Here is a 25351-nt window from a genome sequence, read left to right as displayed (position 1 = left end):
ATGCACGTCAGCAGGTATTACACATTCACATCTCATACTTTGCATCTTCGGCATTATTCAAAGACGACACGTTCATTTACACCTAGCGGTAAGTCTGATGTCTGAAATGAATCAAGAAATCTCGTTCTTGAAGCAAAACGTTGTTTCACTAACTACCATTTAAGATTTCAGGGAGTGAGGGGAGGGAGCAGATTTTCTCTATAGCTGCCGCAGCACCAGGCACTTGCTGCGTGCCCACTGCCTTTAACGTCCGTAACAACTTCAGAAGTGCCCAGCATGCAGCTCCGGGAGGGGAAAAAAAGACCAGGTAATAAATGACATCACATCATTCAGACACATTTACTGTACAATATAAAGCGATAAAAGACACTGATAAAACCACCATTTGTTTTGCAGCTTCATTTATCAATGGTCTTTTTTTTTTTTTTTTTTTTTTTTTTTAATATTCTACCAATCACGAATTTGTTAAGCGGACGTTTCTGAAGGCCACTGCTTGACGAAATATGCACCTTTACAAGTGTTATTTTAAATAGGATTTTACATCCAAGCCGCAGCATAATACAATCAATTATCTGAGGTACAACCTAGCACTTAACACATGTAGCACGAGAACCACCTCTTGTTTTCAGAAATTGATTTCATACAACACAACATAATTCACCTGGTAAAGAGAAGTCTGTCATTTATCACAGTCACTGTAAATAGGTACTGCGTCAAAGACGACAAAAAATGAGAAACTCGCAAACATTCACCATCCTGCACTAAGTAACCCAGGTTAAGCCCCTTTCATGTGTTCCACAGCAAGACTCCTACTGAGCAAGGAGATGACGCGAGGGACAAAAGCCCACCGTCTTCCACCACGCCTGGAATTACGAAAACAGCCAGCCGAAAGCTGCCAAGAGCACAAGAAAACCCCTGAGCTCTGCAACAAGCCTTTGGTTTTGAAGTTCGAAATACTGTTTCCAAGGAAATGATTTCACTGCAGAATCACACACGGTATCATACGCGGTATCTTCAATTTTCTTTAAAACACCCCCTGCTCTTGTTGGCTGGGTTTTCAAGAAAGCCTTGGCATCAACCCCCTGCAGCTGCATTCCTCCTGTAGCGCCTACTGGGAACCTGAGAAGGAACCTCCTACTCCCCTACCTGGACTGTCCCCATCGAGTCATATGACAGCAGCGTGCGGGGAGGACAATGAAATCGATAAAAGTGACACAACTGCAACATTGGCTGTGAGGTCACTTCTATCACTGCAACTCGATTGGTCGGCAGGCAGGCAGGCTTTGTGAGGTCATCGAGCATGTCATAAAGCTCGAGACTCCATAAGCCAGGACCGAAAGGTCCTAGCAAGGCTAGGATCCCAGGACAGGAGCGGCCAGGGTGACCACCTCTGGCATGGTCTTTACCACTGAATCTCGTATCCCCAGCACAGATAAAAGAGGAAAAAGCCACTGATAGAAGAGAGGAACATAAAAAGTAAGCAGCAAATCAGTACTATACTCAAAACCCTATTATTATTTTTCATAAAAAAGATCTTCTCGTAATGGCAGTGACAGGAATATGGACTTTGTTTTTCAACCGACTTAAACAAAAAAGGGGAGGGGGGGATCTTTGTGGCCATACCACCCGTTTGTACATCAGCACTGAACAGCACTGTTTCAGATCGTGATCCCTCTTATGGGAGAAGCCAAGGTTAGGCCTGTTTGGTATGTGCAGCAGCAGGCTTCCAAGAGAGAGCTCGTTTAAAGCCAGAGCACAGTGTTTTTGAGGAGGGGGCTTCATTTTACACTTATTCTGTTACAACCACTGCCAGCAGCGGCCCCACTCTCCATCCGCAGCCGCACTGCTCCTGCTGTTCCCACTAACAGCAATGCAAGAACTGTGCCGGCTGTACAACTCCATTCAGCACAGCGACCCTACCAAGTTAGTCTGAAGACACAACCAACAACAAAACCGTCATCGGATCCGATGCTAAACCAGATCGGATGTGACACACACAAACACAGCCTCAGCCGTCCGTTTGCTCCACAGTGCAGCACTACTTCAAAACAAACAATCAAAATAAAAAGGGCTTGCAATTTCTACTTCGTAGTGCAGCGTTAAGTGAAAAAACGATAGCCTTGCAGTAACTACTTCTCGTTAAAGTTAAATCCCTTACTAGAGGTCATTAAAACTCCACAGAACATTGCAAAACATAGTGGATGTCAAACCAATGCCCTCTATTCTGGGACCGATGCTTGCCTTGCCTGTCTACGTTCAGGCTGTATTTTTAGACTGAAATTTTACCGGTCTTCCTCCTCCAGTCTCTGCAGCACTCAGTGATGTTTGTATAGTGAACCTCAACCAATGCTAGCACCATCTCAGCCCCATGTAAACCTCAAACTTTCAACACAGTCGTTCTACACACTGTAAATCGCTGCTGCGCTCTACCACCGAAAGCAGCACTTCTGTGGTGACTAGTATGAGATAATAAAGTTAATTATGTAACTTGTAAAGGCCCTTTGAGAGCCCCTGAGATAGAAGTCGTTCTACGGAAGCTCTCTTTATTAATAAAAGTACTTATAACAATTACTTTGAACTTCTATAGACGGTGCTTTATCTTCAGCTATTTTAATCAATCCTCACAGAATCTCTTGGCAACAGCACAGAGGAAGTATGCAGAGCAGGGGAGTCGTGGGGTCGCAGTCACGCTACCAAGCCTTCATTTTTACTACTCATCCTTACCGTGCCTTTTAATAAAAAAAATAAATAAAATAAAATCGATATAGTTTGCTGGCCTCAGAGCTCTCACGTATCAGAAAAGCGATTGCATCCAGTAATCGGGAGGTAAGGATGTTAGAAAGGCTCGCAGAATTTTCTAACCTGCCCTACTAGCAAAGTAACTAATCACTGAAATAGATTTACATTAATTTAGTCAACTGAGACTCACCATCATCTTCCAGGCGCAGCTGTTCCCACTGAAAAGGTTACTGATGCCACCGACGTGCCTACAAAGGTGTTCACGTGACTCTCAGGGCGGGGAGAGCGAACAAATCCATTTAGCTCCAACCACTCGTTTAAACTATTTCCGCAAATAGATTTTGCCCAAAGCAAATTAGGGAACGTTCACATAAATTGCTGGTAGGGCCGTTAGTTGGTGAGGGACGCTCACCCCTAGCTAGGGGAAACGATGAGGAGCTGTTGAGGCCTGTAACCTTCTCTGCTAATGCTACTGGATCTAGAAGAGGACTCTTGTCAAAAGACATCCGCCTGTCTAGGCGGTAAGCGATAGGGCTGAGAAGTACGTTGAGTTTCAGCTTCAGCCCTGGCGTGCTCTGGCTGCCAAATGCAATTACACACGGTGGTATATGATTCAAATTCTATCGCGTTATTAATATAGTTGACACAAGAAGAATTTACAGATGTCTACAGAGCGCAAAGTCAGTCTTTCAAAAGAAATTTATTATTTATCACGCCAAGATTAAGAAAAGCTGAATTTTACAAGCGCTAACTTTATTACCTGCTGAGATATACCGAGTCCCGCCACAGTACTACGGCTTACCAGGAGTTCTGTGTTACTTCTTTGGATCAAAAGATATGCTCCAAGCTAACGTACACGACTGGTTTCTTTTAAACCGACAGTTGGCATCAGACTAAAGACAGTTTGGTAGCCATTGTCAAGAAAATTGGAGTTGCTCAGGCGTAGCTGCAGTGACTGCTGTTATTTGTTTGGCAGCCTTGTGATTTAGTGAAATCACTAGCAATTGTTTAGCAGGTAATTAAACTATAAAGGCGAGACCTGTGGTTTTCCGTCTTTCGAAAGCAATAATCACCAGAATTCCAAGCACCACTGCAGTGATTCCCATCTCCAAGCCCTGGCAACGTCCGTGTTGTCATTCACTCCCTCCATATCCCTATATTACTGGCTTGACCAAGTTATACGCTGCTGTCTGCTCTTTTACTGAAGAGTCACTACGCAGGTCCATTTCGCGGCAGATCTGGATCACCGTTTCTTAATCACGGTACGGTTGCGCAGTTTCAGAATTTCGGCTTATTCGTTCTGATCTAGACTTTCATTAGCATACAAAAAAATATTTGAAGTCAAATACAACTTGAAAGACCGGACTATTGTTTTCTTCACATTTTTTAAACCAAAGACTGCATTATATAAATTTCACAATTCCCCTAAGTGCCTTTAAAATTACAAGCAATTTAGACCATGATTCACTTTCATGCAGACTCTGACTGCATGCAATTTTTTTTCCCTCATCTCAATTATATCTTAATATTATGGGGGCTGAAATGCATTAAATAAATCATATTTCATAGTAAAGCAATAATACTTACATGCATTTTAGAAGAAACTGTCCTGCATTATAAATGTATTTATAATGTCATTACCTTATTTTCCACATTGACTGCAATATTCGGCAGCAGTGACTGCTCCAAGCTACGGATGGAAGCTTTTAGCAAACCTTATGTTTATTCTGCTGCTGGTAATTAGCTGTTTTAGTTAATATAATACAACATTTACAAACAGCAATTTATCCAATATATAAACTCGCTCCTGTAATTAGCGAAACATTGTTATTGATTAAGATTTAATATGGCGGTTGCTGTTTCTGCAATGTACTACATAAAGGAAACAATCACTAATTTGTCAGAGGACAGTTCCTAGTCAAAGTAATCTACTGGCAGAGCACCACGAATTTAACTCTCTGTAAACTACTTCCTACAAGAGTTTATCCAATCTGCAAAATTTAAAATGTTTTAAAAGAACAGGTAATCAAAAGACGACATTTAAGAGACAACTGCATGTCCATTCTCTCCTGAAGGGACCCAAGTATTTGGTTGTTCTTTTGAAGTGAAATTTTAAGTTTAGGGTGACATTTATAAACAATAAGACCCACAAATACCCATTCCAAAATATTTTGGAGAACATGCACAAAAAACACTGCATCATTTTGGATTCAACAGTAAATACACTGAAACTGTATCACACGGAGGTATCAATTGTTCTGTCAGTAGTATCAGTGTATGAGTTATCAGTTGTTGTATTCTGCATAGAAGTATAAACAACAATATAATTTGGAAAGAATCTTCCTTCTGATGATTAAAGGGATTTCAGCCATCACCTGTAAGAGTTTTGGAACGCGGATGCGAGGACACTGCACGTTGCACAGCAATGGGGAAACAGCTTATGGCATTTCATTAAGACGTTTAAGGATGAATTCACACTACTCACACTATCAAAACTTCAACCTGAAACCGTAATTTCTACTAACGGCATTCCCTGGATTCATGCTTAAATCCACTGGTGTTGTTGAGGGCGACGTACGAGTCCTTGTCTCTTCTACTCAGTCAACTCATCTAATCTAGACCGTTACCTGCTAGCAGCATCCCATTTTATACTTTCGCTATCAAAAGCGAATGCAGTTTCAGCTGTTTAGATTTTTCAGAATAGCACCTTTTTTTCCATCTAGCACATTTTACTCAAATACACAAGTAACGTGCTCAGAAGCACCAAACACCATACAGAGGAGGAACTTACTTGTCTGAATACTTATTATTCTGAAAACTTGATCCTAAACTAATTTTAAAATTCCACGTAAAAATAAATGCTGTAATCTAAAAGGGTTTTTTTTTTTTTTTTTTTTTTTTTTTTTACCTCCAAGACCTTACAATGTCAATTTTTACAATGCTACTTTTGTATTTTTTAAATTAATCAAAGAGCAGGAAACGTCCACTGACAAAGCAAAGGGCATGTTTACAAAAAAAGAAAAGCAATAACAAAACACTAATTAGTCTAAAAATCTCTCTATAAGCTTGACTGAGAAAAATATACGCATCACAAAGTTCAGCAGAAATAAGAACAATTGCCAGTCTTCCAATCTGAGAATAGTGAACACCCTCACTACTATAAGTAACAAGAACAAACTCAATATAATTTTGATCCCTTCCTAGGTACCCGTGGTATTCTTAGTTTAGGAATTAAGGAGTCATTTCTAAACATATTCTCTTAGTTTAACCCAGTTCCTTATATATAATGACCGGGGGAATACAGGAGACAGCGAGTTCCTGACAGAAGAGGCCAGGAAAACTATTCTGTTCTTTAAAACGCTCCTAAAATGACTAGCTTATCATCTTTGCTACAGAATAGAGCAAGCTGAGCATAAATTATTCATGATGTGTAACAGTTTAATGGAGTATAAAATAGGTTTTTTTCTCCTCACGAGTAGCACAAGTTTTGCTTTTTCTGTTGCCAGTTCTACGCTCAGTAATGTACTCTACCCATTTCGAATTATGACAGATGCAACCATTTTAAAAATTGTTCTATATAAACTGTAAGTTAGAGAAATTACTTATACCACCTATTTATTATTTGCTTTAAGTGCTGTCACAGTATCCTGCAGAGAATACACTGTTGAACTGCATGAACTTCAAGCAAATTGCAGCACTGTTGTCAGTTCCCCCAGAAATCTGGGGAAATCCTTGCACCAAAACTTTGCATATGGCCTGACACTGTAGCATCAAAATCACCATTGTGGGAAGATGCACAGACTAATTTCGTCTCCTTCTATGACCACAATGACTCTGTATCTCGTAGAACATGCTCCAATCTCAGAGAACGTGCAAATGAGCAGAAATTTATGCAGAGCAGAATGCTTACCCATGGGCAAGGACAAAAGCTATTTTAACACTGAATACAGTTAAAAAGCTAGAATTATAGACAGTATTATGCTTCACAAGGGGAAAAAGAAGCCAGTATAAAATCGAAAACTCCCATCAGCTCTTCACCAATGATTAGGAAGAAGCAGCACATACTGACATATTTGCATTAGGCTAAGTCTTCTAAGAAAAATTTAAGGACAAGCAAGAAATCTCCTAACAAAATATCCACCCTGGGAATAGTTTAATTAGTTTTGACTCATTTTTAGCGCATTGTCAATGGTTTTTGTGTGACGTGGATGCAGGTACCACTATGATATTTGTGTTTCAGTTGTAAATCACCTCACTCGACTAAGACGTCTACATAATAGGATAGTCACATTCAAACGAGAGCCCACAAAGTCCAGAAAAAAACATATACAGAGAAGCACGTTTCTACACTGTAGTCCCTTTCATCGTAAAGTTGACACCTGAAACCGGTCAGAAACGCATCCTAAAAGCACTTGTTTCTTTTCAGTTACAAAGAGATCCTAGGTGAAAAGCTGTGGTACAGCTGATTAGACCCGTAACTACCTGAAAAAGAAGGCAGAGAAAACATACCTCTGCTCGCAAATGAGAGCTGACAGTCTGATCACTGCACACTAGGAAATTCTAAGCTTTTAGGCAAGAAAAAGTTGGATACGCTCATATTTAGATTTGCTCATCCTCTGCACAATTAGCCATTCCACGTTCCAAAGTAAAGCTGAACTCACAATAAAAGTTATTTTGTGTAATATTATTTTGTCATCTCTCATAAGGGCGAGTAAAGACGAAAGTTCAGAGTATTTTCGCATTAGATGTGGGAATGAGCAACAGCACCAAAACAAACCTGAATGACAGTAAATAAACCCTTGTATTTTTAATTCAACTCAGTGATCAGAGTCACGCTGAAAGACATCAGGAAGAGAAGCGGTCTCCATCAGTCTTTCTACCATGCCTCTCCCGCAGCAGCTCCATCATCTGTATAAAAGCCTTGTGTCATCCTCGCCACAAAATAAACTTAGTTTCTATTCATTTCCCACTTCAAAGGGCCTCAAGCTACAGACTGTCAGAAGCGGCAGAAAGAAAAGAGTTAAAGATGTTACAAGCCACCGCAAACTTCTCTGAGGGCAAAATCCATTTCAATCACTTAAAAAAAATACAAAAAAAATTTTTCTTTTGTTCCACTTACAAGTTCTACCACTCACATAGTTTCTAAGGAATCGGATACTTGACAGGAGAGCAATGCCCATCGCACGAGTTTTGGGACTCTTCCTTGTTCTCCCTCCCATAAGACCGAATCCAACTTTGCCATGTCTGTGAGCCTCCAAAAAACTGCACCTCAGCTTCAGTAAAGATTCGTCAGAGCCTGGCAGCTATGTTCTGCATTAATCCCATCTGCAGAGCACATCTTCCACCCTCCAGAGCTCCTACAGGCCAATTTGTACAGCCATGCTACCATCCCACAACAACAAATCTAAATATCATCCTGTACAAAGCATGGATTAACTCAGTATTCCCAACTGTCAGGACCACTCAATTGTCAGTAAAGCTTGTAAAAGTCATGACAAAAATGAACCTCCTGAACATCTTTGTAAGTTCATTCACATACAACTGCACGGAGTTGTAATAATACAATTCCATTAACCACATGGAATAACACAGTCTCCTGAACCCCAAAGATCTTAAATAGAGTCAAAGGTCATTCCTTTTGCGGGATTTTGAAAAGAGGAGAAGACTTTGTTTTGTTTTAAAAACAAAGGAAATGACAGTCAAGTAAACTGCATCAAAACAATAGCACAATAGCAAATTCATGCTTTCAGAAGTTAATCTATCTAGTGTTTCTTATCTGTTGAGCCTCAACTTCAAATCCTGTTTATGCAATCTTAAATGTATTTACCAACTTAATTCTTTCTCTGTCACTAGACGGTCAGCATTCCCTGAAAGATAATTATACTCAGCTTTTGGCAATGGATACTACAGGCCTCTCAAAAAAAAAAAAAAAACACCACACACACACAAAAACAAACACAAAAAAATCAAAACAAAACGCCAAAATAAAAAAACCAGATACCAACCCAAATGATATAATGAATCAAAAAATAGCTTATAGTACATTCACATAGGTTAGTGCTTCATATCATCTCCTCAAAAGAGAATTTAGAGGAAAGAAATTAAGACCAACACAATCAAATGAGTTCACTGGATCTGTGTACCCAACTAAAGATCACGAGAGCCTATTTTTTCGGAATACTTATTCCTTTATAAAAACTTTTATAAAACTTTATAAAAACTGATAGCATACACCTCTAGGATAGCAAAACATTCCTTAACTTCTAAGCAACTGATTTTGTAATCTTAATACTCCTAACAGACAGATTTGCTTGTTGGGACAGCCAGAAGCGCTGCCATACGCATACAAAAATACCACGCACTAGTACTGCAAAATTCAAATAGTCGATTACAAGTTATCAAATGGCAAAGTGTATTTTAATTAGCAAATTTTCAAGTTGGGCAACGATGGTAAGATAGAAATTCCCAATATCCACTCCAACAGCTACTTAACCAATGGTCGCAAAAGGCACCAAGTTTCTTTCAAAATCTGCTTTATCAGATAAAACACTAGAAACAATATTTATCAGAATTAGCACACTATCAATGAGCATCACGACAGATTTCAGTCTCAGCAGCATACTTGCAATACTCATCAATACAATAGAACATCTCTTGCTCACCCAGGCCATATGGAACTACTCCCCTAATATACCAGGACTGACAATCAAAAGTAAACAAAACATGGATTTCAAACATTTAATAGTTTTAAAATAATATATATATATATATATATATATATTTCAAGGGTTGCGACCTCATTCTTGCTTTAAGACAAACACAGACCCCTAACAACTCAGCAATCACGCAGTCACTGCAATCACGCAGTCACCTTCCTTAACTGCGTATACACTTGACAGGATCCTGAAGACCAGTAGAAAGCTGCAGCTACCGCAGCAAGATGAAGTCTTTTAGAAAGCATAGCTTAATTTTTCCATGAACCTCTAAAACATAAGCAGGAATATGGGAATAAAAGTGGCAGCCCTGGAAAGCTATGTAGGCTAGTAAAAAAAAAGCCTGTAAAGGTAAATGAAGGCCCTATTCTCCCCTTCTTTCCCTTAAGGTCAAAATCAGTGCCTACAAAAATTTTAAATGAATTGTAACACAACCCAAACCGCAAGGGAAAGCGACAGGCACCATTTTTCTGCTGTACAATAGCTCACTTGAAGGTAGCACATTCAAAGAAAAATTCTCTCAAGTTCATTATCTTCTTCCAACATCATTATTTTCCATGCTTCAGACACTCAGATAAAAGGGAGAAAGGAAATTGAAATATTAGATTAGTTATTACAACATAAAATAAAGATCCAACTGACCTACGTACCTAGGTACTTCTTAGAAGGTCCCCCATTACTAAGACAGAAACAAGACCCGCTCACTCTCATTCCTCCCAACAACTTTCGCCTCCCTTCAAAAGCATTAAGACAAAATCCGATTCACATTCTAGAGAAGTATTGCTTCTCTTACAGCAAAATACCACATACACTAAAGTGTGCCATCTCAGTTTCATTTTGCAAATTTGGTAGCCCTTCAGTTTTGCCTTATACAATAGAAATAACTTGGCTACTGTTGTGTTACACACAGTGATTCTCTTTCCTTTGATAAGACGCTAGATGAGCCTTTCGTGCTCTAAATGCAAGAGGAACCCTACAAGACACTGAGGAAGGTTCTTTGGCTTAGAAAGAGACGGTCACAAGCTGGCTTTAAAAGTCAACTTGTATTTGTCTCCAAAATTACTTTAGTAACTTACAGCTCACTCTTACACCCTCTACGCACATCCATTCCAACGCTATACTCGGCCAAAAAAACATTTACCTGCACCTAGAACTCCTTTCTCAATGTCATGTCTTTTTTTCCTTTATGTATTCTAAACGCCCTAGTAGAAATTATTTTGAAATGCTACCATTAAAGGTATGTTAATGACTATGAATTGTGACAGCTGCTGCGGAAACAAGCCTGTTGGCTCAGGCACAGCACCATTAACTATCTATCATAAAGTACTCTTGGACTTGCTCATTTATTACCGCTGCATAGCCCAAGGGGGGAAGGAGAGGGATCTGCAAGAGTTTCTCTCTCCCAGGCAAAATCATAAGCCACTTACTTATCCTAATGTCATGATCCCCACTGTTTATCTGCATGATAATTAGGAAAGTGAGAAGTAATGAAAATTTTTATTTATTTATTTACAAACGTGATCTGAATTCAGCCGTCGAAGAAAAAAACAATGCAGCATCTTACCTCGCTAACAGACTGGTGGATCTTCCAAGCGAGCCACTGAGCTATATGCACCAGCCATGCTAACCAAGAAGTAACGTGACTAGCCAGTATTACCAGCTTTTTTGACGTGGCTTCCCAAAAAATGAATGGTGACACACTTCTCCCATATCCTCCTCATGAAATTGTTCAAATGGCAGGCTTCATAGAGGAAAGCAATTTTTACTTTCAAAATTCAGTATTAAAAAAAATTGAGGGGGAAGCCTCATGTTGAGATCAAAGTATTTTTCAACTGAAGGTACACCAGAAAAGATGATGAGGTTTGCCTCACTTTACGACAATGTTACTTGTATAAATTCCTTGTTTAAGGCCTGACTTTTATCAGGAGGTATCCAACCTAAGGAAAAAAAAAAGTTAATAATAAAGACCAACTTAAGCATGATCCCATCTCATTAAGCAGGTGCCCAGATTCAAGAACACATCAAAGTTCAGAGGGAATTTTAGTCACAACAGATTCACCAGCATGTCAGATTCTCCATGAAGCAACAAATATACAACTTACAGAAATAGAGAGACCAGCACATGCATATATAATTTTACAAAAACCATCACCAGCACATTTCTTGGGAGGAGACTGAATTTCTAGCTACAAAGTTTGCTACACTTTACAGGACAGAGATGACATACCGTGCTACTGGGAACAGTGAAATTAAACAGCTCCCAATCCTCAGAGGATTGTACTGTCAAGAAATTAATTTTTATTATCGAAATAAAATGGTATCTTAACACCCCCAATTTATTAACCCTTACACTTTAAGCTCTTCCCGTCTTTAAAGAAATAGGAGGCAGACTTTTTTCTCCATACACACACTGAGACACCTACTGCAGAATATATCATACAAGTAATACTCGTTAAGACAGAAAAATTCCTTAACATTTCACAAAAACAGAGTTAACCACAACACTTTGTTTTATTTCTTAACACTCTTTCAAAAGTGTCCCTTTTAATTAGATTTATATATTAACGCTTTAGGTACCATGGCACTTATTGCTACAACACTTAAGCATCTCAACATATTCCGGAGATGTAGCTGAATCCTGATGTGAAGAGATATGGAAAACTGGAATTGCATCAAAAATGAAAATATTTGTCGTTTCTCACCGCACTCCCTTCTTCCCAAAATACCAGTCCCTATCACTGTTCCTTTTCTGGAATCCAGATTATCCAGGGTAAGAATTAGGTCACTTCAAAGTCCTTGAAACCATCCAGTATAATTTGCAACACTGTGTAGGTGACCCTGTGGCAATGATTACAGCATTGCTAATAATAATTGCATTAGATGGCACGTTTTGATCAATCACATTTCATTCTAACTTTTGATACGCACACTGGCAAGTGTCATTTTTGGTGAGAGGTTAAATCCAGTCTTTCCGAAAAAGACTCTCATATTATCCGTTACGGTATTGTAGGCTCTTTGCTAACCAAAAGGGGTAACTGACAGACACGGAGAAGCCACAAAATTTTTCTTTTTGATCCTAAAAAACAACATTTGAACACCAGTTAAAAAAAATTGCATGCAGCAGTATTTCTTTCCTACTCACCGTTTATTTCTCCTACAGAGGCAATGAAGTTCCACCACTTCAATAACTCACAGAAGAAATACAAGTCATCCAATTTTATAGTAATAAATAAAGATCATGTCAAAGTGTGCAAATACCAGGGGAAAAGTATTAAAAAAAGCAAAAACAATAAAAATGTCTCAGGTACTATGTTTGGTTAAAGCAGAATATGACCTCACTTTTGAAAATGCTGATAATGCAGATCATTCTTCCATTCACTTTGGCCTCATCAACACTAAAGATGAAGAGGGTTTTTTGAGTGTTGGGTGGTTTTTTGTTTTGGATTTTTTTTTTTTACATAGTGCTCTATAAAATACCTTTTCTCTCTCTCTGCCTCATAAAAATGACCTTCTAACTTACATTTATTTGCCACCAGCCTTCAGAAATACATAAGGAAAAACACTGTCAGCTTTGCTGCGTCAGTACTAAGGCTGGAAAGAACGCTGTATATTAATACATTCCCAACTGCTAGAGGTCACACAAGTCATTTCTATGCCGCATGGCACGCAAGGTAGAGGAATCTGCAACAGGGTCCATTCCCTAACTAAGAGTACTACAGAAGTGAGCGTTCCTTGAAGAAAGCGTGCTCTTGTCCTTATAGTCAAGAGGATAATTTTCTAAATGGGAAACAGATGTAAAACCAGGCGGCGATAGTGCTCCTGAATGCAAAAAGAGCTTCAAGTAGTAGTTCAAAGAGGAAAACTGACATCCACCACGACAGTTCCCAGAGCTCCCCAAGGATGACATGAGTCAGCTCTTCCTAATGAGACAATGTAAATATAATTAACTATTTACCTACCAGTATTTCACCCTTAATTATTCTCAGATTTAAATCCCAATGCGGGGTACAGCTTTGAATATGAGTGCTGGTGGGACGTGGTCTACTGACATCTTAAGTTATATGGAAATTGAACGCCTCTTTCTCCTCTTCTCCCCTTCCAACCTGCCCCTCAAAGAAATATTAGGTTACCACAAAACTGCTTAAAAGAATAGAGAGACAACGTATCTCTCAAAGGAAAGAAATTTCCCGTTATTCCAGGATTTCATAGACACGAGAAGCACACATTCCACACACTCTTGAATGGGCTCTGCCTTAATATTTAGTATAGAGATCCTCAACTCTTCTCAATAAAAGGGGAGATAGAACAAAATAAAGTGACTAAATTAAGCCATAAGGAATGGTCTATGTAGCGTTGTTATCATACTGTTTGCAAAAATTCCTCTTTTTTTTTTTTTCAGCCTGATGCATCAAAAGGAAGGACCCTTCTCAGAGTTTGCTTGTGACAGAACGTGCAGGGTCCTGATCATAACCAATATTACATAGCATAAATGAATGAATACCGTAAAACAGCAACATCCAACATCAAGATCACTGATCAATCTAGTGAACTTTTTTAGGTCAAAGTGGCGGGATCCTTTTTAAACTGCACTCTTTTAGCAGCCCAGTCCTCTTTCCTCAGCCAGTGGTCCCAACCAAAATACGCATGTTCCATAGGGAAAAGCGTCCTGAGACAGGCTACAGGTATCATAAAATAAGGATTTTTGTTAATTGTTCAGGTAGTCATTAGTAACAAAAATTGCTCTTAATTTTCCCCTCCTCCTGAGTAACCTTGCTTCTCACAAGTCTGCTGACTCAACCCAAGTGAGGACAGACTGAAGTGAAGAAACACTGAAGAACTGAAGTATTCTAAAGGAGAGACAAGGGAAATATCTGCCTGGCCAAAATTAACCTATCCTGAGAGTAAATAAACATTAAATGAAAGTCAGAATGAGAGTCTTAAGACCTCACAAATTGTTTCATTCAAATGGAAGAGACTTTCTGTATTACGTTTCAAGATTTCTGTCAAAGGAACGCGTTTTAATCCATTACATGCATTAATACAGTGTCACTTCCAAGGTGAAGTCTTGACAACTCTTTGATTTGGCTTGTGTTATATCCTACAATGGGCAAGGCATACATGCTCCAAAGGCCCCAAAGTAATCAAAAAGTACATGGGATAGGAGGAATATTTAGGCACAAGCACTGTACTGAAAGCTTCAGGAGAACACTATTTAAAACGTAACGTTTTCATGCTATCTTGAGGGCAGAAATGGGTCTTCTCTCAAGGAGGAGGAAAGGTTTGTGTAAAAAGGATTAATATGCTTACTTTTTGCCCATGCATGACAAGGAATGATGATATTCATTTGAAAAGATAGCACAGCAATTTTGTTAGCCAGTCAATAAAAAGGGAGTAGCAAGAACAAATTGGTTAATGAATGAGGGAGGAGAGAGCAGAGTATTATGCAGTGAATCTATAAAAATGAACTCAATTTGAGTTCAACCAAAAGAACAAATTGATGGAGCAGCAGGCTTTGTAAAGCACTAGATCTTCATCTGGATGCTGGGATAACACCATGATTAATTTTGGTTCTGTCAATATCCTGAGCTTTGCTATGTAAGAATTTAAAAAAAAAAAAAAAAGCCAGCTCTTAAAGGCTGTTTGACTAACAAAACACAGTACTCTTGGCATTCAAAAAATATTTTAAGGGAATAAGTATTCACTAAGTACTCTACCTGCCCTCAGAATTTCCTATTTCACTTTTTTTTCCCCTGTACGTTAATCTTCGACATAGAGAAGAAGAGCAACTGGCCGTTATATATAAAAAGGAAAATTAAGTTATCCATCTACAATATACTGTCAAGTCAGAAACTGGAGGAAGGAGAAAATTATTTGTATTGTTCCATTGAAATGAACGTTTTAAATGACTGAATGGAGGTTGCTAGTTCAAAGGCACTTAATGGCAGTTTCAGAGATGAAATAAAACATTTTCTTAGCTAGTATACAGTTCATATGACACAGGTGATACTGGGAGTACTACCTACAGCAAGACGGATTCTATCACCCACAGGCTATTTTAAATTACTTTTACTGTTTAACTACATCAGAGGGAAGGGGAGGAAAGAAAAAGAAAAAAAAACATTGTTCACTGCCATTAATAATGTAATTTCAGACAGGCAAGTGGGTTTGAAACGTTTCTTCAAGGTACATACATGTGCCTAGGTAAGAAAACCATTCACTCTTCACAAATATTTGGTAGGAACTTCCAGTTCCTGCATTGCTACGGATGAATATTACCGATCTCTACTCGCACAGCTACACCTTCCCTCCTTTTGGTACAGAAAAACTTCAACAATATCTGTTTAATAACCCAGAACACATAGAGAGCCACCCTCCTATCCCTAATACCTTACCACTGCAGTACAAATGATAGTAACAGAGAGCGAGCGCGAGAGAGCAAGAGCACATGAGAACAAAAGTATGCCAGGAGGGACATAAGCCATATCCATAACATCATGTTTATTCGAATGAAGATGAGCACATACAGTGCAATCAGTGTTTTCAAAATGTAAAGGACTTTTTTTTTTTTTTTGGTAGCTGTCTTTAGAAACAGGATTTCAGAGATGATTCAAAGGTGAGGGAAGTAATAACCTTAAATATTGAGATGAGAGACTAAGAGGAAGGCAGAAATAAAGGCCCAAAGACATTCGGGCAAGGGGAAAAATACACGGGATCCACCAGGACACACGATTAGGAAACAGGCAAGAAAAAGCTACCTAAAAACTAAGGTGACGACAGTCCTGAAATTGAGTCTAACCAAGTGCCATGAAAGCCTCTGAAGCAGCAACTGCAATACCCTGAAAGGGACAGGCAACATCAGATGCACCAGAGCATCACAAGTCCTCAGGTTGTGCAGATGTTCAAAAGGAGCTATTGAAGATAAAATGGCAAAGTTAGGACAGATGCTGGGTGCAAGCAAGAAGTTTATGGTTTAAGAGGAGAAAAATTTAGCTTGAATTCATTTCTAACCCTTATCCCCGCAAGTATCTCTCTTCAACAGAGCACTTAGCTGTGACTTCAGAGTGATACAGTCCTTTCTTCTGTGCAGCTTTCTTTGAATAGCTGTCCCTGGGTACAGGACTATTAGGTATTCAGCTTATCATATCAGCATGACATGAAGATCCACATGTAAATCCACATGGCGGCGACAATATAGAATTGAAAATACTATTTCTGTACAGAAACGGGCATAGCATGCTCAGGAACGAGTCTCAAGCACTAGCTAGCTACCCAACACCACTTCCCAGAAAGACACCGAAGGAGTTCCTCTTCAAAGACAGGAAGGAGAACGGTACCAGCTTGACAACTACTGTCAAGCACTTGAAAGCCAGACTACTATGTACTCCATAGAGCTGCCTTCTGATATCCCAAGCAACTTGTGTCCCAGTTCCTTCACAAAAAACAACCAAAAAAACTCCCCCAAACAAAAAAAAAAAAAATCACATCCTCAATATTCAAAAATAACTTCTTCCTCCATTCATATTTCTCTTTTACCATCTTCTGCAATAGGAAGAAACAAAAAGTGCCAGATTACTGTTAACCAGACTACGAGACTCCTAATACAAAAAAACTATTTGTTGCAACAAACCAGCCATTTCTAAATGTTAAAAGGGACAGCACATGCCAAAGAAGCATGTGTATAAACCTGTAGGAATCTTCTGAGCAAATCTCCAAAAAAATCTCTACTTTCAAGAAGTGCATATGTTTTTATAAAAACAGAAGAACAGGAGACAAAACAACTGTCACTAAATTTAATTTTGTACTATGCTGCTTCCAAACTTTTAAGTCTCATTTTCAAATATGAGCACTGCTAGAAAGCCTTTAGTATTTTCACTATCATAAAATCCCAAATTACAGTCACCAATCTTACTGTATTTTTCAAAAACAGCTTGGCCTTCTCTACAGTAAGCAATCATGTCCTGCCTTAGGCTATGTAGTTTACCTCAAATTATTACAGATTCATCTAAAAAGATTCATTTTTCTATTAAAATGATGAATGAGCTAAATGAGGTATGTAATAAATACTGCAGATTTGTAAACAGACTTCTTTTCTCTTGAGAACTAATGCCTTAACTCATTTAGTAATTCTTCCCCCTAGTATCGTCTAGTGAAGTCATCCTTAAAATACGGTTAGCACAGGACTGTTTGGAAAGAGCAAGAAGGGTCAGAATATAATCTGCTTACGGAAAATAGGGAACCTCCTCTTGACAAAGATAATGAATTGAGGATAGGAAAAATAAATGCAATACTAAAGCAAAGGTCAATGCATAGCACATGTATATAGCGACTTGGACCAGCCACGCAGGGATGACAGGAAAAACACCTCAACAGTTGAGACGCAGAAGAGTAAAACACTATTTTAACAATATGTTTTCAATTATGACATTAGGTCAAATTCATTCCTAACATAATTCAACACACTTCAGCTCTAATACATCAAGGAATGTATTTTGTCTATTGATTTCAGTGCTTAGGAAAGTAAAAGAAGAATTATACATCTCAAATGTGATTTTGCTAGCAAAATATCCGATAATCGGATTACCACATTCACCTCAGGTGCAAAACCTGCTTTTTAATATAAAGATACTTCTCCCAAATTGATTTTTTTGAACACAGAATTTATTAATAGACTTTCTTGAGTGGAAAATAATTTAAAACAACAGAAAAATTCAGCAACAACCAATTTCATTCTGTAACAGGTACTTCAGTGAAAGCCTGGAACAATACACTAGGAAATATATATAATTGTGTTAGCATGGATACAGATTTCTGACGATGGCAATAATCAAATTTTAATGTTATGGTTAGAGCAAATGAACAGAACAATATTTCTCTGCCTCTTCAAAGGGAAATGAGACTTTAATGTCATTGACAGCTCAATAAAACCATTTTCTAACATATAGGGTCTTAATGACAGCTCATTTCAGTCCAGACAGTGAAGCAAATACGTTAACAGTAAACTCCAGGTCATTATAAGGAGATGGAAATACAACAGACCTGCTTTGTGGGTAACTATCGATTTTTCACTCCACGTTCTCTGTCTCTCACCCCAACTCTCATAACGACTCAAGTGATGGAATGTCAATAAGCTATTTATGGCAAAGTCACCACATCTAAAGCCACTCCACAAGACCGTATCCAACTGAACTGCCTACAATTTTTAGATGCAGTAAAGATCTCCAATAATAAATACTGCAAAGAAGAACAGGTCTGCTGCCTACATGAGTAAGACACAGTGCCAGTATTCTTGGAGAGTTCAGAAATACAGAGCCCTCAACTGCACCAGTCTTCACCCAGACAAAATCACACCAGTACCAAAATTCTTTATGGTCAGAGTGAAATAAAACACTTATTTATGAAGTCCTTCCTCAAGAAGAATGGGCAGAATAAGTATCCTACTCTAAACCTACACACTAGGGGTATGAAAAATGAATATATTTTTCACGCACCGCCCAGTGCGTTAGTCACAGACGGTTCTCAAGTATGACTTCAGACAAAGTACTTCCTCCTTTGGTGAAACAAATGCAGATGTTTTCTAAATGGCTGGTCTCCAAACTCACTGTTAGTGAGTGTAAAGGTACAAAAATCCACTCTCCTCAGTGACAAGGCCAGTTCAAGAAGCTTTCATTGGCTTCCCCCAGCAACTTGTCTCCAAAACTGCTGGACTGAGGAAATAACAAACCGTGCGTGTAGCCCACCTATAAAGCAGATTGGTGACACATCCGCACTTGAAGAAGGCCTCCTGAGCTGATCTGTAATTAGTTTGCTTCACTTTACATCAGCTGCATTGATACAACAGAAGAGGTGGTGAACTGCACCACGGAGACAGAAACAGCTAGGAAAGAAATCAAGAAATTCTTCAGCAGCAAAGCTGACCAAGCTGCACGTTGTAATCGCGTGAAAGCTTTCTGCAATACCACAAGTCACACCTGCCTTTTTACTCACTGTCGCCAAAAGGATACTCCCGCTCCCTCTTTTCCCCTCACGTGTCCCTTACTCCTAACGCTGACGTTCACGTGACCCTTGAAATAGCTGGTTCACAGCACTAGCTAGATAGGAAAAAAGAGAATTAATTTTTAAAGGGTTAGCAAGCCAAATCAGCTCATCTCAGCATCAGGCAAACATCAGCACCATTGTAGCGAGATAGAAGGATGCCACAGAAACAGGGTGAGAAGCCAAAGGAGAGACAAGAGCCCACCAGCTCTTTGGTGCCTTGGGTCTCCCTGGGATTGCATCTTAAAGGCTACAGCCATATGCTGCGGTAAGGAAAGTTAGGCTACGTCTGAATGGTGACTCATGAATGTCAATGACATCTGAAGACATCACTAAAGGAATCAACAGCAGCTAGATTTATTTCTGCTGAATTTTTTGAATATCAACAGTTTAACAAATGCTCCTGCTAACTCTGAGAGGGATGATTCCTACAGCTCCGGTGAGGGTCTAGAAATTCCATTCTCTACCTTGCTTGATAGGGACACGAGAATTACGGGTTTGCAGACCTCTGCATCTCCCCTAAAATCATTTCAAAAAACACTGAAATCACATTAGCCACGTTCCAGTCCACTTGTATTGAGGGAGCTTTCACTGACAGCTTACACAGCAGTAAGTAGTTCAGCTATCATTAGCTCATCTGTCATCTCTGAATTTCTTTCAGGCTTTGTGTGAACACAATGCAGTTATTAGTAATACCATCAATTTCTTCCCTAAGGTCTTTACCAAAACTTCAGATCTAAGACGCTGTTTGAAGAGGTCTCTGCAAAGAAAAGTTCTAGCATGGGAACTTTCACAAGTTCTGCCAATCTGAATAGATATATAGAAGCATTCATTTAGGGTGTTTTTTCCTGCTGTGGCCTTTTCTATGCACTGCTCTTATTCCCTAATCGTCTGCTGGCTTCAAGAGCCTTTGGTAGGATTCCTGTTCCAGGGTGCGTGTGCGCACGTATGTTTGTGTGTTAATCTTTATACCTTTTGTCAATTGTTCTTTAACACCTTTTTTGTCACACCATGCTTCTGGATTTGTGGGTTTTTTGACATCTAGTCTAGCAGCTGTCATGATCGTCCTCATTCTCGTTGCTTGAAAATTCAGGGGTTTTTTTAATTTATTTATTGGAGGTCTTCCTCTCCTTTGCTTTACCTTCCTGTCCAAACTCCTTTAGATTTCTTTTTTGGTAAGTGGAATACATCTGCCTAAAGAGATAAATGATGTCTTTCTGTTGTTCTTCTTGCCGCCTGTAAAGCTTTTACTCTTTTAGCTGTCCGCTTCAGCTTCGTTTTATGAAATTTCTTCACTTTTTTTTTTGTTAAGAGTTAATACGAACTTTTAGTATGTTAACAATCAGAAGTTTCTTCTCTCTTAAGCTATAATCAGCAGCTAGTGTTAGAATGATTTAGGAATGGGAAATATTTACTGCAATCTAACAATTTCATGGCTGTTGACTTTAAAACTGAATCAGTAGCTGTTTTCCCAAAAAAAAAAGTTTTTCTTCCTTCCTAACCATAAGATTATCACCTTCTGTGCGCTATTTAAACAATGAAGGAGCAGCAAATAAATTAACTTTGTAGCTAACACCACTGACATTTCAGAAACAATATGAAAAATAGTCCCCTTCTCCACAAAGAATCTTACAGGCCAGATAAATCCACTACGTAAAATATCAGCTTCCTGTAGTAGTTACCTAACGCAGGAGATTCTGCACGCTACCCTTGTAGTACAGATTTTATAAGTTCAACTTGGATAGAGGAAACAGGAATAGATAGCTAGCATGAGCAAAGAAGCCAAGGGAATAAAAAATGACTATTTCCAGGAAAGCAGAGGAGGTGGCTTATAAGAGGATCTACAAGGAAGGTGAAAATTATTTAATGTTTGAGAAGGCAGCAAGCTGATAGAAACTGATTTAATACCTACTCATTTTCAAGAAACTAACACAGAAGGACCACTTGCTACTTTGCTGTCCTACACTTGAAGAACGAACAAACTATGATGGTAACAATGAATTTCTAGGAGTGAAGGCAAAACCACGTAACAGTTTTCACCAAAGAAACTCAAGATGTTTCAAAATGTTACAGGTTTAAGAAGTACAACGATCAAAAATGAGATGATAACGTCAAGTCACATAAGTCACTGAGAGACTTCAGATACCCTGTTCCTCTTAGTTGAAGAATACTTGCCCTAACCAGTTAACTTGTGCTTTCACAAAGACATGTTTTCAATGGTGAGCTTTCTAGGATACCAGGCAGCGGTGTCTTTATCCCTAAAAGACAGCAACTAACTCAGTACAATTCCACATGACAGCACACCCTCTAAGATCTGAAGGTTTCATTTGCTTCATTTCATCTGCTCTGCACTATCTACATGCTCTCTTCTTCCAACTCAACATGCAGCAGCACCACACAGCTTGAAACAACCCTCTCCAACCTGATAAGGTAAAGAATTAGTGAACAGCAACTTCTGATGGCTTCAACTGAGCAGTTCCAACTGAAATATTCTAGAGTAAGTGGAAACTAACAATAAAATTGGCGTAACAGCTACATAAGCCAGTTTCATATATGCGGTAAGAAATCTCTCAAGCATTTGCTGGACGAGAAAGGCATCGTATCCTTCTCAAAAGCATGATACTAACTACGTTAGTAAGCAAAAGATGCAAAAGCCCTGATAATTCACACAAATAACATTCCCCGTTATGAATCTTCAGCTCTTCAATAGGCTGACACCCCAAAACCCTCATTTGTCCTGCACAGCATTAGCAATCGAAGGGTCTACGTCATAAGACTAAGACTGCATCAAAATTCCTTTTCATTTTCCTTTGATCCCATACTTTAAAGTAACAAAATATGAATCAATTGCTTACCCACACTATAATTAATTATTCTTCAATAATGACATTACCATATAGACCTGAAAAAGCATTGGGAAATACCTCCAAAAGGTACTAATACTCAGGCACACCTGGGTGAGCTTCTTAAGCAATCGTCAGTGATTTGGAAAAAGAACACAGACAATAGATTTTTTTACTCATACAGCACAGATAAAGCTATTGCTCATTGAAATGGCTACTTTGCTATGTTACCAACCTGTAATTCTCAGAAGGCTTTGATTTTACTTCAGATACAGAGGGCCAAATAAATGTTTGTACAGACACCGACATAAGCAATTCCATTTATTTTAAAAGGAATGCTCACATAAGCGATTTTAAACTTTTTCTTCCCCTCCCTTGAAAACGCCAATCTATTTACCGTTTACACTCAAGTCATTTGCAACAAAAAAGGCACGTTCATACCCCAGAGAATAATTATTATTGTTAGATAGAAGACTCAATACAGGCAGCCTCAAGCGACTGCTATAGGAAGCTATAAATCTGCCAGACATTGGAAACTGACTGAAATATATAATGTCAGTTTTCAGAGGAAAACAGGCAGCTATATTTTACAACTTCCTTGTCAGGAAGGTCTGATATATTAGCTCTAATGAAATATGATTCTTTGATACAGAATTTTCACTAAGCTGCTACCAAAGTCTGAGACAATCATCAAAAGTTGGACTTTTTTTTTTTTCTGGTTTTCTAGCATTTAAGAGACTTCAGAAATGCTGCTTTTTAAATCCTTCGCGAGATTTTCAGCCCAGAAATTTTATGGATTTACTTTAAAGAAGAGCATATAACCAATTAATAGTAAGTGTCTGGTATTCAGTCTTCTTAACATAGTCTAGGTGTGTTTACTTAATTTTGTCAGACTACCGCACTTATTCTTCCTTCCCCTGGGAAGGAAAGACAAACATTACTCCCTGCCCCTACCAACTAAAGGTTGGATCTTTGCAACCTTCTTTAAAAATTAGGCTCTTTTTAATCAGCTGTTCTTAAGACAGGGACATTTCACAGCAAAAAAGTAAAAAAGGGAAATAATATTTAGTAATAAGAAAAAAAAAACACATACAAGAGATCTTTCTTCTTCTACCAAAAATTCTTAAGACATGATTGTTTAAAAATCTGAGCTTTATATAGAAGTTTCTGAACTTACAAAACGCTGTGCCTTCTGACGCTCCTCTTCCGTGGCAGCTCGCTCTCTAAGAATGGCTCGAGTCAAATGTTCATTCGAAGCGATCCTTTCTCGTTCCAGAAGTTTGCCAAACTCATCACGCACATACGTTTGCTCTTGTCTCAATCTACAGAAGGTGGAGGGAAATTTAGGTCGAAAGTGCATTTTCCAAATGTAGTTTAGAAGGACATAAGCATGGTCAGTTTAAAAACAGTCATTGTAGCCAATTCTTATGGGCTTAAGACACGCTGAATATTTGCCACAGGATACCAGAAGCTTATTTCCGATGAAGTGTTAAAAGCGTTAAAAGTCAGAATACACAAATTCAAGTATTAATAACACTATTTATGAAATCACAAGATATATAACTCATTCAATAGGTTTATTAAAATGTCTAAGTAATAAGAATATGCAAGGAGGCATCTTTGTTGTTTGGGGGGAGGCCTGTTTTTGTTTTGTTTTTAAGGAACCCTTCTCAAAAAATATTCTTTCTACCCCATAGCCAGGCACTAACTGGACACCTAAATTCAAGCTCCAAGATCTGTTCCCTCCTGTAACGGGATAATGCTTTCTCACCTTTGGACACACCAGAGACCCAAAAAATGCACCTGTTTACCAAGCTGCAAAAAAGCTGAACCACCACAATAAACCTTCTCAGTGATTGGAGAGCCTCACATGAACAGAGCTATTGAACCTGTTACAGTAGAGTCAATGCAGGCAACTCTAGTCCCAGAAAATTCTCAACATGTACATAATGTCATAAACCATAAATTTACTGGAAATTCTTAGCATAATATTTCATATAAGCACGCCGAATCTAATTTTCATGAAAGTATACACAAATATGTTAGGTTGTTTAGCTAACAAAATTTCTCTCTCGCATGTGTGTTGCGACACTGAACACAGAGTCAACGTTTGAGAGCTCAGAATCGTAACGGGAATATCAAATACAGGTTTTCAGACAGATTTTTCAAAGAGTGAAGGAGAGGAAGCTTAAGTATTCTCAGTGCATTTTTATGCTGTCAAGGGAGCTTCAAAGAACAAATCATAATGAGTAGGGTCACTTTGTAAAAGGTACTAGCATTACAGTACATTAGACTCTTCCCCAGGGAAAACATTTAAGTGGGGTGGGGAAGAAAAAGACAATTACAACACGTATTACTTCTGTGCTCAGACACAACCCTCTGAAATGCAGCAACCAACTGGGAGTCTTTTTATAAAGTTTATTAAGCAGCATCTTCAATTACTCCAGCAAAAAGTCAGATTATGCAGACATGGACCAAATTCCATTAAGTGATTTCCCAAGGTCCCCCAAATTATTCCCGCAGCATCGATACATCAAATCCTTCACACAATCAATGGTGCAGTCAAAACACACTGCTTATCTTTTCGATTGGAGGAATACTGTTTTGCCTAAAAAGTGTCAAAATAGAAGTCTCGGTAGCTCTTTCTTGTGAGAGACAGCAGAAGTATTCAGTGTTTCCAGAGACTGAAACACGCTCCTTAACCACCCTCTTTGGGTTTTACCTCTCAGATATTTCTCCCCTAAAAGTCTATCTCTTCTTTCGTAATTAAAATACATGAAAGCAGATACTATCTGAGAAGGCTGCCAGAGTTTTTCACATTACCAATTCTCTCCGATTAAAAAATGCTCCAATATTTACTTCTAATTCTTGTCAAACTATTCCTACGTTTGACATTAGCTCAGTTAGTCTCTTGAGTTTTCTCTCCCTCTTGCCCCTAGAATTATGTACCTCAATGAGGTCTCCTCTTCATCTCTCTTCCAAAGGGAAGAAAGCTCTTCTAACGCTTCAAAATAATAGGTTCCT

General features: G+C 38.7%; 1 protein-coding gene across 4 annotated transcripts in view; it reads right to left on the bottom strand.

Annotated features, from left to right (window-relative positions):
* Positions 1-25351, bottom strand: part of CHCHD3 (coiled-coil-helix-coiled-coil-helix domain containing 3) — a 160795-nt gene that overhangs the window by 80781 nt on the left and 54663 nt on the right. For all 4 annotated transcript variants that reach the window (XM_068953663.1, XM_068953600.1, XM_068953450.1 and 1 more), the window contains exon 4: positions 23505-23649. In XM_068953663.1, coding sequence (XP_068809764.1) covers positions 23505-23649 — 145 coding nt within the window. The remainder of the gene's footprint in view (positions 1-23504; positions 23650-25351) is intronic.

This window comes from Struthio camelus, chromosome 1, assembly GCF_040807025.1.
Source record: "Struthio camelus isolate bStrCam1 chromosome 1, bStrCam1.hap1, whole genome shotgun sequence".
NCBI lineage: Eukaryota > Metazoa > Chordata > Aves > Struthioniformes > Struthionidae > Struthio > Struthio camelus.
This window is presented reverse-complemented; position numbering and strand designations above follow the sequence as displayed.